Source organism: Euleptes europaea, chromosome 9 (assembly GCF_029931775.1).
Source record: "Euleptes europaea isolate rEulEur1 chromosome 9, rEulEur1.hap1, whole genome shotgun sequence".
Classification (NCBI taxonomy): Eukaryota; Metazoa; Chordata; class Lepidosauria; order Squamata; family Sphaerodactylidae; genus Euleptes; species Euleptes europaea.
The window spans coordinates 54791103-54804861 of record NC_079320.1 but is presented as its reverse complement, the minus strand read 5'-3'; the positions used below and the strand labels follow the sequence as shown (position 1 = coordinate 54804861).

At 42.3% G+C, this 13759-nt stretch overlaps 1 protein-coding gene across 1 annotated transcript in view; it reads left to right on the top strand.

The window, feature by feature from the left end:
• GLRA3 (glycine receptor alpha 3) overlaps positions 1 to 13759 on the top strand; it is a 69344-nt gene that overhangs the window by 33100 nt on the left and 22485 nt on the right. Inside the window, exons 4-5 of the mRNA XM_056855499.1 lie at positions 5283 to 5506; positions 8085 to 8167. Of these exons, the coding sequence (XP_056711477.1) occupies positions 5283 to 5506; positions 8085 to 8167 (307 nt within the window). The remainder of the gene's footprint in view (positions 1 to 5282; positions 5507 to 8084; positions 8168 to 13759) is intronic.

The window sequence follows — 13759 nt, the reverse complement described above, 5'->3', positions numbered from 1 at the left end:
CTGCTCCAATCACACATGGTCGTGAGTAGCTCAGATTGACTATAATCTGAAAAAAGCAGCAACGGCCACCGAAATACTAGTTCCCTTCAAAGTATAAGATTTTTTCACTATGATCTTGCTGTTTTTCCTGGCTCGGTTTCCTTCACTCTTTAATCCAGCAACAATAGAGTTGGTAAAATACCTGATGAGCAAGGGAGTGGAATAGAAATCACCACATTCACCGCTCCTTTGCCTTAAAAGGCACTTTGGTCTGCAGTAATCAACAGGGTTTTCCGGCATTAACTGAATGCATTAATATCTGCTAATTTCAGCTTCCGTCTAGAAAAAAGGCAGCCATACTAGGTGGGGGAAAGGTCACAATTAAATAGAACATTAAATTCAGTAGTAGAACTTCCATTTTTCCAAATGCTAAACGATCATTCAGCACCAGGTTAATGCAATACATACACGTCAGTCCAGTTTCTGGACTGTTCTGCTTAAAAAAAGAAAAAAGAACCCACTGCTGGACTTGATGTGCCTTGGTCTGATCCAGCATGGCCTTTCTCATGTTCAGTGTCTTTTTTTGGTTAGGGCTTCCTTCTTAAAATGATTCCAGCCAATTCGGGATTGCATAATTAACATATTGGTGCGACCACATTAGATAGTTGGTCATTGGCTATTCAATAATACTACTGCAGGAAAATGAACCCATTGAAAGCAAGATTAATGCTTCTCCCATAACCGTATGGATGATGGTGAACTCTCAGATCATGAATTGTTTTTGCTCTGCTTCAGCAGCATGAGGACTAATACTTTCCTCAGCTGCCGGGAATCACTAGAGTAAAGTGTTTGGCAGTAAGGATGGCAAACGGGGGGCGTCCATAAGTCCTTCTCTGCAGATATGGTTGTTTTCTATGCTAGCAGCATGGATGGCTAATGGAGAGCTGTCCCTAGTCTAGCTTTCTAGCCATTACACCAGGGGTGGGGAACCTTTTTCCTGCCAAGGGCCATTTGCTCATTTATAACATCATTCGGGGGCCATAACCAGATGTAGATCTCCCGTCGCGTGGGGGGAGAGGCTAGGGTTGCAGGTCTCCAGCCACCACCTGGAGGTTGGCAACCACAGGGGAGGCCACGCAGAGAAGGCCTGGAGGGCACCCCTGCTCCCCCCTCCCTCCCAGGCTGGAGGGCAGCCAGCGGTGGGCCCCGAGCAAATGAGGTGCCAGGGGGGCGCAGCCCACAGCCGATCTTCAGGAAAGGAAGGGAGGAAGGAAGGAAAACAGAGAAATGGAGGGGGAGAAAAGGACGGAAGGAGACAGACAAAGAAAGAGATGAGGGAGAGAGGGGGAGAAAGGAGAAAGAGTGACAGAAAAAGAGGAAGAGAGAAAAGCCTTCCCCCCACACACACACACACACCTGCACACGCCGGCCCCAGGCAACTGGGCCACAGGCTCCCCGCCTCCCCCAACACACACAGCAGCACACGCAGCCCCGCGTGACCGGCCCCAGCCTCCACACCCTTTCACCCTTTCACCCCGAGTCCACAAAAGGCCCTCCAAGTCCGATCGGCTCCCACGTGCATGTTCTGCCGCTGGGAGCCACCGGCCTCTCCCCCCCTCGCCGCTTAACAGGCGGTGAGAGGGGCTTACAGCATGCCGCGGCGTTCCTGCATGCCGTGACTGTAGGGGACAGCCTTGGGGGAAGCGTCCCTCCCCCTGCTGACCAACAGTCGACGAGAGGAGGTCCAAAGGACGCTGCAGCCCCAGGAACATCATCGGGGAGGGCCGCGCTGTGCTGCGCCTCCATGGCTGGGCTCTGGAGCTCCCAAGGGTCACTGAAAATGTCCTCGGGGGCTGGACATTCCCCATCCCTGCATTACACCATACTGGGTCTCTCAATCAATTAGTGGTTTAATGATCACTGTTTTTAATCCTAGCTACTGGTATAGTCATGGTTGTTCTCATTTTACAGGAAGTTGTATAAATTAGAACATTTTGTGAGCATGTCTTTGCATTGAGCCTCTGCATCACATTACATTGAGCACATGACCCCTCTGCATGTCCATTCAATGTGCAGATGGGGACATGAGGTGCAAGTAAACTTGTCTTGCCTCCTGCTTCTGCACAATCACCACTTGACTGCATATTACAAATAGGGCTGTTGAAAAAGAAAATTCGGTAAAGTTCGGCTTCGGCAAAATTCAGCCCTTTTAAATTCGGGACGTGCCGAAGTCTGAACTCCCCCGCTTCGGATCCGCGAAATTCGGTGCGAGATCCGGAGTTCGGTGGGAAATTCGGCCGTGTCTTTGAAGTGCTGGGTGCCGCCTGCCCAGGCAGCGCCCAGCACTTTAAAGACCAGGCCGAATTTAAACAGATCTGCGCCTCCCAGCTGGGATCCTGCATGGCGGGGGAGGATTGGAGTCACTGGGGATGTGAGGGGGAGGTACTTGTTAATTTCCTGTATTGTGCAGGGGGTTGGACTAGATGACCCTGGTGGTCCCTTCCAACTCTATGATTCTATGATTCTAATAACTTCAGCGTCTCTTGAGGTCATCACTGGCCATCTGCTTATCACTAAGGGTTGGCTAGCTGCTGCTCTCTGTGAGAAACAACTTTGGTGGCAAAGAGAGTGACATACTCCTAGCCCCTGGTCTATAATTCCATATCCTTTGCCCTTATCAAACAACAATATTAGGGTGGGTTTCATAGGCATGTTTTTTGTAAGAGGATAAAACAGAAATGAAACACACTGTAAATTATATCCTGTATTTTAATTACAGTATGCGGTTCCACCAACTTAGGATCAGAAAGATTAACATTAAAGCTACTTGGGGGTGTTAACATGGAGCCCCGTGTGCTCATGCAAGTTTGAGCAAATGGTAATGAAATCAGATCAGAAGATGTTGGAGGTTTTGTTCAAGCAGATAAAAGTACTGTTCAAAAGGAAAAGCAAAGACTCAAAGGTGCAAGCGAGTGTTAAGATATTCTTGAGACAAAGAATAAAGGGCAAAACAAAGATAACGGGGGAAAGGAGACGAGATTCTTTTCAGTGCCAATGCAGCAGGGAAAGCAATAATTTTGCAAAGGCCCATTTCTTCTTTAAAATGAAAAATGCAAGGTCCTGTGATTGGATGACCTTGACAAAACTAACATGACTGTTGTGAATTACCCTAGTGACAGTGCTGCCAGCTTTTGTTATGTACTTCTCGCACTTATGGAAATGACAAATATTCCTCACAGACCGCTGGTTCTCAAACGAGTGCAGAGACAACTTTGCTTTAAAGCTGAATTTATATATTTTTAAAAATAGCAGGATCACTTCTGTGGTAACATTAAGCAAATCAAAGACATGGACAGATTGCTTGCATGCGCTCGTTGAACGTGATTGCCACCCCACAATTGTAGCAGGAGAGGTAATCTCTAAATTTCTGAATGATCAGCTTTCAATGATCATCACAGTTTTTATTGCAGAATGTGCAAAGAAGAAGAAAAAGATAGCTCGAGGGGGTTAATTCACTGGCTAGTTTCTAAGGACAGCGAGGCTGTCAAAATGCATCAGGCGAACATTCACTCAAGACAGTTAGTAAATACTCTCTGTCACGTATAAGAGATGTGGGCCTGTTGGGCAAAAAAAAGGGGTAGAAAGATTTAAGTGTTGTACTCCCCTTGGGGATTTTTAAGGACTGAAGATGGATGGAAGAAATAGTGGAATGTATCAGTTATAATTTTATGTGATCAATTCCACTAAGGCTTGCATTGATATTTGTACCTCATGATTTCCATACTACAAACACATACCTCATTTACTCCATACATACATCTGTCTACATATATGCAAATCATTCACCAGCTTTAATATCACTACAGCGGTTCTACTGTTGCCAAGCGTTGTTTATTTATTTGCTTATATAATTATTAAACTTATTTTTAACTCAAAGTTAATCACAATGAACATTTTTAAACAGCAGTTTAAAACCAACAGATATATAACTGCCAGACAACTGAATGTTCCCTGAACTACACAGTCTATATTTGTAAAAATGCATTTCTTCACATACATTCTCTATTGCCCTTGATTGTCTCAATCCTTTCCCTTCCCCAGTTCTTGGGAAAGGGAGCTTTTTACACACACAACTATGTAATATGCCATACATATCAGTCAAGCAGGTATATGGAGGCGCATATTAAAAAAACATATGAAACAAATGCAAAGCAGAGAAGGAAGGAAGGAAGGAAGGAAGGAAGGAAGGAAGGAAGGAAGGAAGGAAGGAAGGAAGGAAGGAAGGAAGGAAGGAACAGAGTGGGTCCTGATTCTAAGAAGATGACATTCCCTTCTCTAGGAATCAGGACAGGGGAGCAGCTACTATGCTAAGTTCAGTAAAAGTTTAAAATAGTGGTAAAGTGGCCAGCCACCTGGATGCACCTCAAACTCACTCCATGGTCCTGACTGAAAATGTCACAAATACTTATGTTTCCATGTTATGCAAGAGGTTAAATTCTGTAAATACAAAGTCACAGCAGAAAACGAATAACTAATGTATTATTTAATAATCCTCTTAAATTAATGCAAATTACTCTGGAAATGTAATCATGTTCTGTGTTTACACAAAAGAATACATGCTCAAACATTTAAGCTTTATATTCCATTACTAAGTGGTATTTGAGAACAGTGATCATTTTTGTTACACATTCATGGAGTAGTATTCTTTCATATTATTTGGATTTTAGTTCATATGTGGACACTGGCACTCTAGAATTTCTGCACCTATATTTTAACCTTTAAAATTCAAAGAGGACGGTTGAAGGCAGGTAGTTTGTTAAGAGCACAAACTTAAGAGTATTATGTTAGTTTTAAAAATCAAAGTAGTAAAATCGCTGGCAAATAATTTCATGGTTAAATAAACAGCTAAATAAAACATAAATCAGCATGGTGTAGTGGTTAAGAGAGGCAGACTCTAAGAACCAGGTTTTATTTCCCACTTCTCCACATGAGCAACGGACTCTAATCTGGTGAACTGGGTTGGTTTCCCCACTTCTACACATGAAGCCTGCTGGGTGACCTTGGGCAAGTCACAGTTCTCTCCCAACTCTCTCAGCCACACCTACCTCACAAGGTGTCTGTTGTAGGGAGAGGAAGAGAAGGCAATTGTAAGCCGGTTTCAGACTCCTTAAAGGTAGAGAAAATTGGGGTATAAAACCCAACTTTTCTTCTTCTATAAGAGTTATCCTGCATAAAACCCAACTTTTCTTCTTCTATAAGAGTTATCCTGCATAAAACACTGGATACTTTTGCTTTTCCTCTAGGATTATCGAGTGAACATCTTTCTCCGTCAGAGCTGGAATGATCCACGTCTTGCTTATAGTGAATATCCAGATGACTCTTTAGATCTAGATCCCTCCATGTTGGATTCTATTTGGAAGCCTGACTTATTTTTTGCCAATGAAAAGGGTGCCAACTTTCATGAAGTAACGACAGACAACAAGTTACTACGAATTTTTAAAAATGGAAATGTTCTTTATTCTATCAGGTAAGTTGTAAAAAAAAGGATCTGGCTTCATATAGGAACAGTAAGGTTATGATACACTCTCTGTGTGTGTGTTTTTAGCCATCTGTAAAGAATAGTCTGTGAAGTAACTGAAGAGAGATTCAGTCATATCTTTAAATCAGCCCCAATGGTGTCATTGGGTTTTTTCCCAATGAATTGTATCGAACGGTGCCCTTCTTTATGTATATATCTCATGCATTTTTAGATGACCTTTCCAGTCTAAGGTCCTCAAGGCATCCTTACAATGAAAGGAAACTTCCATCGTTGGAAGGATTCCTTCTGTTAACATCAAGTGTCTTCCTCTGATGGAAGCAGTCCTTCCGTTCATGGAAGATTGTTTCTGGAAGGGCACCACTGGATCTAAACCAGTGTTTTCCCAACAGTATACCAGCTATAGGGTTTAATCCAACTTGCTTCTTCATTGTTGAAAAGGGGAAGCCAAAATGGTGGAGATCATGGGAGCTGCATGGACAAAAGTAATTGGATTAGAACAGGGGGAGGTTGAGTGAAAAAGCTGGCTGGATCTAACTCATAACCTTGGGAGGACAGAGTTATGGTAATAAAAATAAAGTGTTTGCCATAATGTTTCGTATTAGGGAACCAAAGTTTTAGATGAGAGTCTGTTCGAAATAAATGTCTTCTGTTTGGTTGCAGTTCTAGGAATGGCATCTAGATTCAATGTGCTTTCTCACATTAACCATGATTGCCCACAAAATACCCCATTGTATTTCTTCTTAACCACCATCATGTTATAGCAGCATTGCAGAGTCAAGATAATTAATAAGGCTAATGGGAGCTGAAATAAATATACATCAGGCAGGTCTGAATTAGACAGAAATTGGAATAATTTTAATTGTTATTCAACCAAGTACGAAATGTAACTGGGCCAATGGTGCCATTACAGTTTCTATTCATTGAAAAGTACATGAGCAGAACACTGTGTTGGAATGTAAAATCCAGTAGGTTTTGAAGAAAGATCTGCCTACAGGGCATGGGCATCGGGTGATTGCTTAAGTTTGTTGTGCACCAGATCTCTATTCAGTCATGGCTCCAAAAAAAAAAAAAAAAATTAAAATGAGATGCATAATTCCTTTGGAGGAGATGCTAGTTTCCAGGTGTATTTATATAGCTACCACTGATCAGACATGGATTTAAAGTTTGAGCCAAACTAGACGCTACCTTTCCCCATGCATTTTCATGCGTTTCATGTTTTCCCCACAGCCGTACAGCATCTGTGGGGAACTGCTTCAAAAAAAGGGAGCAACAGGCTTGGAAAGGCACTGCCAGGGGAGGAAAAACTCTTCTCCCCTCCCCCCAGCAGCTTTCTCGCATGAAAACCAAGCTGGGGGTGATGTGTTTCACCAATTTTGCTGCTCCATGTGCACATACTCCACATGGACCAGCAATATCAGCAGAATAACTCCACCTCACCCCAGTGCAGACATATGAGTCTTCTTGTGAACTGCAAATGTATCCAGATACATTGTATCTCTATGGAGGCACAGGGTGAAATTTCTCACCATTTAAAGCCCGGCTTCTCCATCGATATACATTGCAAAGATCACACTAAAGCATCTGAACACAGCCACTTTGCCAATGCATTTCAATGGAAGAGGATGGGGGCAACCCCTTCCAGACCCCATAACTCCGGACCCCCTGACCCAATCTTTACCAAACTTGGGGGTTCTTGCAAGAAGAGTTCCTTCTAGTCCCTTTTTATCCGGCTTTTTCAGGAATGGCAAACCCAGCTTTGCCAACCTCGCAGATTTTGCAAACTTGGTAAACCCGAACCCGAATTTTACTGAATTTGCATTTTTCCGGTTCGGTTTTTACCGAATCAACAGCCCTAGGTCAGACCTTGTCCCAGCAGCTAAAATAAATAAATAAATGGCCATGGTAAACCACAATTTGTGGGACATGCTGAAAACCCGATTGTGCAAGTGAATCTTATGTGAATTTCCCATGGGTATTTCCATACAATTGTTTTGGCCACCACAGATAAAAAATAACAGAGCTATCCTTTGCTTGCCATAAAGGATCAGCTTTTCTTATAATAAAGGACCATTTAGGAGATTTCCTCTGGCAGAAGGCAAACCCAGTAGCTCTTGTTACAACATGTGGATGTTGTATGAGCTGTAATAGTGTTAGCCACTAACATGAAGTTACAAGATTAGGGCGTGGATTCGACAATATAGCCAAACTCAAATATGAATTGCCTTGAGTGAAAAACATGAAAAAAGTGTGTGGTAAGAAGAATTTTACTCAGAGGTGAGTGCCACTGAAGTTCATGATGAGGTTTATTCCCAAGTAACTATTAATGGCACTACGACCTTATGTTTTGCTCCTTATTAGGTTAAGTAGCTTGCTTTCGTATCTATCATTTTCCAAATGCCTAATGTCATTCTTAGCTTATATTCTTTGTATCAAATGATACATGTCTGCCAGAATGCTAAGATTTTGTTCTCTGCTGGTAAGAGTTTGTGCATAAACTAGTTTAGAATGTGAAGGGATGCATGCTGTCCAAAATATGCTTTATAATGGCTACTTTGTATTCTTTCAGACTGACTTTAATTCTCTCCTGTCCAATGGATCTCAAAAATTTTCCAATGGATGTCCAAACGTGTATAATGCAGCTGGAAAGCTGTAAGTGTGAATACATTCTTTTCATGTCCATATTAGATAGTCTGGTGGTAACTTAAAGACTACTGATTTATTGCACTGGGAGCTTCCATAGGGAATATTCAGCCACATCATGTTTCATGTTGACATGTCTTCTGGATTTATATATATCCACACGCACACTATAAATAATAACAGATAATACTAGTGATTTCCAAATGAGGGGGGAATACATTCTCTAAATTCTGGGACTGGACATTCATCTCTTGATTGGGAAATATCCATTTCTCCTCCTAGAATGAGACCCATAAGTAAAGGGAGAGGAATCCCAAATCACTAAAGCGTCCTCTCCCCACCTACAGCTCAAGTGGATTATAGCTGTAGTTATCTATAATGCCCTTTGGGTAAAGAAGGCACAAGATTGTCAAGCAACAGATGTGTGTGAAAGTGCCATCAAATCACAGCTGACTTATGGCAACCCAGTAGGGTTTTCAAGGCAAGAGACTAAAGAGGTAGTTTGCCATTGCCTTCCTCTGCATAGTAACCCTGGTATTCCCTGGTGGTCTTCTATCCAAGTCCTAACTAGGGCCGACCCTTCTTCGCTTCTGAGATCTGACAAGATCAGGCTAGCCTGGGCCAACCAGGTCAAGGCCAAATGTTAGATCCCATGTTCATTTTAAGTAGCATTGATGATCACCTTCCAGGCTGGAAGGAAATAAGCGAACTGTAATGTAAAAGAAATCCTATTAGCCACTCGTTTTTCTGCTTGTCACAGTGGTGCTCAGGTCATGTTTAAATTATCTGTGTTACAGACTTAGCTTGAGGGATTCTGCTCTTCAGGAAGACTTATGTACTTCAAGCTCTCCTGGAGGCATGCTGTTGGGGTGTCTTGTGGGGATGTAATAAAATAAGTGCAATCAACATGACAATATTTCTTAACCACAGCAGGATGCTTAGTGATCTGCTTAGATTTAATCAGCAAAGCAAAGCTGCTCCAAAACCTGTGCCTTAAATAGTAACTCTAAAAAAATAATGAGAGCAGAAATCAAGGAAGTCGCTTGGAGAACTATAGGGCAAATGTCTAATCCAATTGAGATCTTCGTGAATAATTACTTACCGTGCAAAACACTACAGATCCTCCCACTGTGTCCAAGGTACTTTGTGTCCATAATAAAATCAAAGGAGGGAAATGGTATGCAGTTTGAAATAAAAGCTATGGGAGATGAATGCTATAGCAAGGGAAATAGCATGGGAAAAGACAGAGCAATAGCATTAGAAGAAGTCTTTAAAGGTCTGCAGTCCTTCTTTCCCCCCCCCCCACACACACACATAAACAATATTTAGAACTAGTATTGTGTAGTGGTTAGAGCACTGGCCTAAGATCTGGGAAACCTGAGTTCAAATCCGTACTCTTGCATGAAGCTTGCTGGTGACCTTGGGACAGTCACTCTCTCAGCTTAATCTAGGATTGTTGCGATGAACCAGTGGGAAAGTAAGAACCATGTGCCAAATATTGAGATTTCTACCAAATCACTGCTCCTATGAACTAGGAGAAGGCAATATTTCTCTTGTAGGATGCATATATTTTGCCAAAGTCATTTTGCCAGAAAAAAATGTCTTTACATTCTCTTCCAAAGAACCAACCTTCACGGGGCCCACAGCAGGAGTCCAGGGATAGGGTAAGCTGGAAGAGAGAACTAGGGCTGTCAAAAAAAAAAAAATTCGGTACAGTTCGGATTCGGCCGAATTTGACCCTTGTGGGTTCGGTACGTGCCGAAGTCCGAACTCCCCCGCTTCGGATCCCCGGTAATTCGGGGGGATCCGGAGTTCGGGGGAAAATTCGGCCCCAGCGCGCCTTCAGAGGGATTCCCTGAAGGCGCGCGGGGGCCCTTTAAACTGATCTGAGCCTCCCAGCTGGACGCGCAGATCAGTTTAAAGGGCAGCCCGCCCCCCTTCAGCGGGCTCCGCTGGAGAGGCTCGGGCTGCCCTTTAAACTGATCTGAGCCTCCCAGCTTTGAACTCAGGTTTCCCAGATCTTAGGCCAGTGCTCTAACCACTACACAATATATATATATTATTTGAGCATAATTACTTTAGGTATAAAGATCAATTTTATTTACAAGTTAATGGAGTCAGTATGGGCGCAGCTTGCGCTCCTTCAATAGCCAATATTCTTATGATTTACTTCCAAAAAAAGTTCATATTCCAAAACAATCCCTTTTCAGATGACATTCTTATTTATAAACGTTTTGTTGATGATTTGTTCTTTAATTTCAAGTCAGTGGCTGCCTACAAACAGTTTTTAGAGTGGGTTAATACTCTTCATACTCACCTTACTTTTACTGGTACGTTCAGTAAGACTTCCATTCTATTTTTGGATTTGGAAGTGTTTGTTACTGCTGGGTCTACTCTGGCAGTAAAACCCTATACCAAACCCTTAACTAAGCATGGAGGACTTGATTTTTCTTCTTTTCATCCACCACACTTAATTAACAACCTTCCTTACAGTCATTTTTTAAGAATAAAGCGGAATTCAACTCTTTCAACAGACTATCACTATACAGCTGCTTCTTTAAACAATGCATTGTCAGCCAAAGGATATCCACCCCACATCTTACAGTCAGCCAAAACCAGAGCAGATCTGAAAGACAGACAGGAACTTTTAAGATCAAAACCACCTACATCTTCTACTAACATTACTTGGTCCTTACAACATAGCTCCAAGGCTCATCTGATCAATAACATAATCAAAAGACATTGGCACCTAGTAGAAACCTTACCTGGCTGTAAAAATCCACCTCTATGCGGATTACGCCGCCCACGATCCATGCGTGACTTCCTGGTCCACACTGACATTTCTCCCCAGCCTTCTTTTTCCACTTCTTTACTTTTGCCGCCAGCAATAGGACATCATCGTTGTGGTACGTGCTCAGTGTGTAATTTATGCCTTACAGTTAAAGAGCTCACATCTACTACCACTGGTTTCCGTTTTTTTCTAAAAAATTTCTTTAATTGTGCTTCAAAAAATGTTGTTTATTGCGTGGAATGTAAATGTGGTTTAAAATACATTGGCAGCACCATACGTCCCGTGAGGATCAGGATCTCTAAACATTCTTCTAGAATTCGCTCCAGAAATTTAGAAGCCCCGCTCACTGCCCATTTTTTGGAAAAAGGACATGGAGATAGGGATTTCTCCTTTTGTGTTTTATGGCAATTCCGTGGTCGACCCTATGACTCGCAAAATATCCAAAAAACATTGCACCAAATGGAGACTAAACTTATTTTCCTTATGGGAACATTGTCTCCCAATGGTCTAAACAATGAATTAGATTATTCCTGTTTTTTAGGATAGCATCACTTTAAGAACCCTTTTTTTCTGAGTTTTTTCTGAGCCTGTCTGCTACAGCTGCGATCATTTAAGAGCCAAATCCTGTTTACTTTTAAATACCATCCTTATCTTTCCTTGACTATTCTGTCCTTTTGGAGACCTGGATACAAATCTTTGCGGTCCCTATGAGACAACACCTACTAAGGCACTTATACTTATATCTATTATTGGTAAGAATATTTATGCTTGCATAGTCTTTTTATTATTGATTAAATAATGTTTTAATGTCTATTATAAATGTTGATTTATTAGTTGTATACATGCATTTTTGATACACAGATACAGGTCACCGAAGAAGCCATATGCGAAACGTGGTCCTGATCTAGACAACACGTCTGACATCTTTTTCCTGTGGCTTTGTTCCAATAACTGCAACCTAAAAAGAATTTGAATGATTCAAAAAATTCTAATATCAAATGATACCTTAATTGGTTGATTACTTGAACTTACCTGTTGAATCAGGATCCTTGGCATCCTCTTGATGTCATACTTATTGGATTGTTATTGTAAATTTTGTATCTGTTTGTACTCCCTTTGTATATGCTGTATATATTTATTCACTTTGCACTTTATAAAATTCACTTATTTGCTTTATAGTGTTATAGTGCTGTTTTGGGTTGCTCCAATCATCCTTACAGCACTGAGCCTTCTTTTCTTCGTGTAGTACCTGGAGGTTGGCAACCCTATCTGTAGCAGACTTCGTGGTACCTTCTCACCACATCCTCACTCTGTCCAATGGAGGTCTGTGCCAGGACTTGATGCACTACTGGCACACTGATGATAATGGCTGATGCTAGCACAGTAACACTAGGGATGAGAAGATATGCACAACAGTCATATTCATAACATAAAAAAATAAGAGGCTTCTTGCTAGCTCATATTAGTCCAGCATCTGGTCCGCAAAGTGGATACCACCATTGTTTATTGTTTATTTATATCCAACTTTCTCCCTGATTGGGACCCAGTGTGGCTTTTCACATCATTCTCCCCTCCTCTACTTTATCCTTGCAACCAACACCTTGCGAGGTACGTTAGGCTGACGGATTGTGACAGCTTGAGGGCCACCTGGCAAGCTTCCATGGCAGAGCAGGGATTCAAACCTGGGTTTCCCAGCTCCTAGTCCAACACTCTAATCTCTGGAATTCCATCACTAGGTCCACTGGCAAGGAATTCCACAATTTAATTACTCATTGCAAAGACTACCTTTTGCCTGTCCTAAATCTATCGCCTCTCAATTTTATTGGGCGGCCCTAAATTCTAGTCTAATGGGAGTGCTGAGAATACTTTCTGTTTACTTTCTCCACCCCATGCATAATTTTATAAACTTCTGACATGAGCCCCATTATCATATTCCTTTATTGCTTAGGAATTTATCTCTACCCTACGTTGCACAGCTCCTGAATCCTGGATTTAACCAGGAAAAGTTATATGGATGTTTCTCCCGTTCATCTGTCTTTTATTGTTGTATGAAAAAGAAAGCCCTGGGGCTCTTTTGCAAGGCAGTGACTGCTCAGGTTATGGGTATCGATCTATTGGAAATTCAGAACCGTTTGGTCTGATGTAAGTGGAACGCCAGGGGAAAGTCTAGCTAGCTTGTGTAAGGGTTCTTTGGGGGATTTGGGGCTGCTATCTATGTGTTCCCCCTCCAGCCCCCTCCCCCTGTAGTTTTCTCTGTTTAGGTATTATGTTTCTCAGTTTTCTCTGGGTTGATAAAACAGCAGCTGTTAACATTCTTCACCCCACCCAGCGGCCAATTTTGTTTTCCCCCTGTAGCAAAGAGTCTGTACCACTTGTTTTTTTCCTTGGAATTGTTTGCATGGGTTATTCATTGCAGTGTGATATCTAAGCATTCTTGAGGTAGAAGAAAGGGAGTCAGGGAGTATCTCAGTCTGCTTTTGTCTTGGGAACCTGGAGACCGATGAGAAGAATGCTACCAGCAGAAATCAGGTTGCTTCTGTTGCACAGGAAGAGAAAAGGGATATGGGTAGGGATACTCCAGAAGGTCTCAGAAGCACAAGCCAATGCTGCTAAAGAAAGCTTCTGGGGGAGGGGGGGAATCAGTCCCAGGTTCTGCCTCTTATCCATTACATGTTGCCAGCGTGGTGTAGTGGTCAAGAGTGGCGGACTCTAATCTGGAGAACCAGGTTCGATTCTCCACTCTTCCACATGAGCGGAGGACTCTAATCTGTTAAACTGGGTTTGTTTCTATTAGGGATCGGGGCCCAATT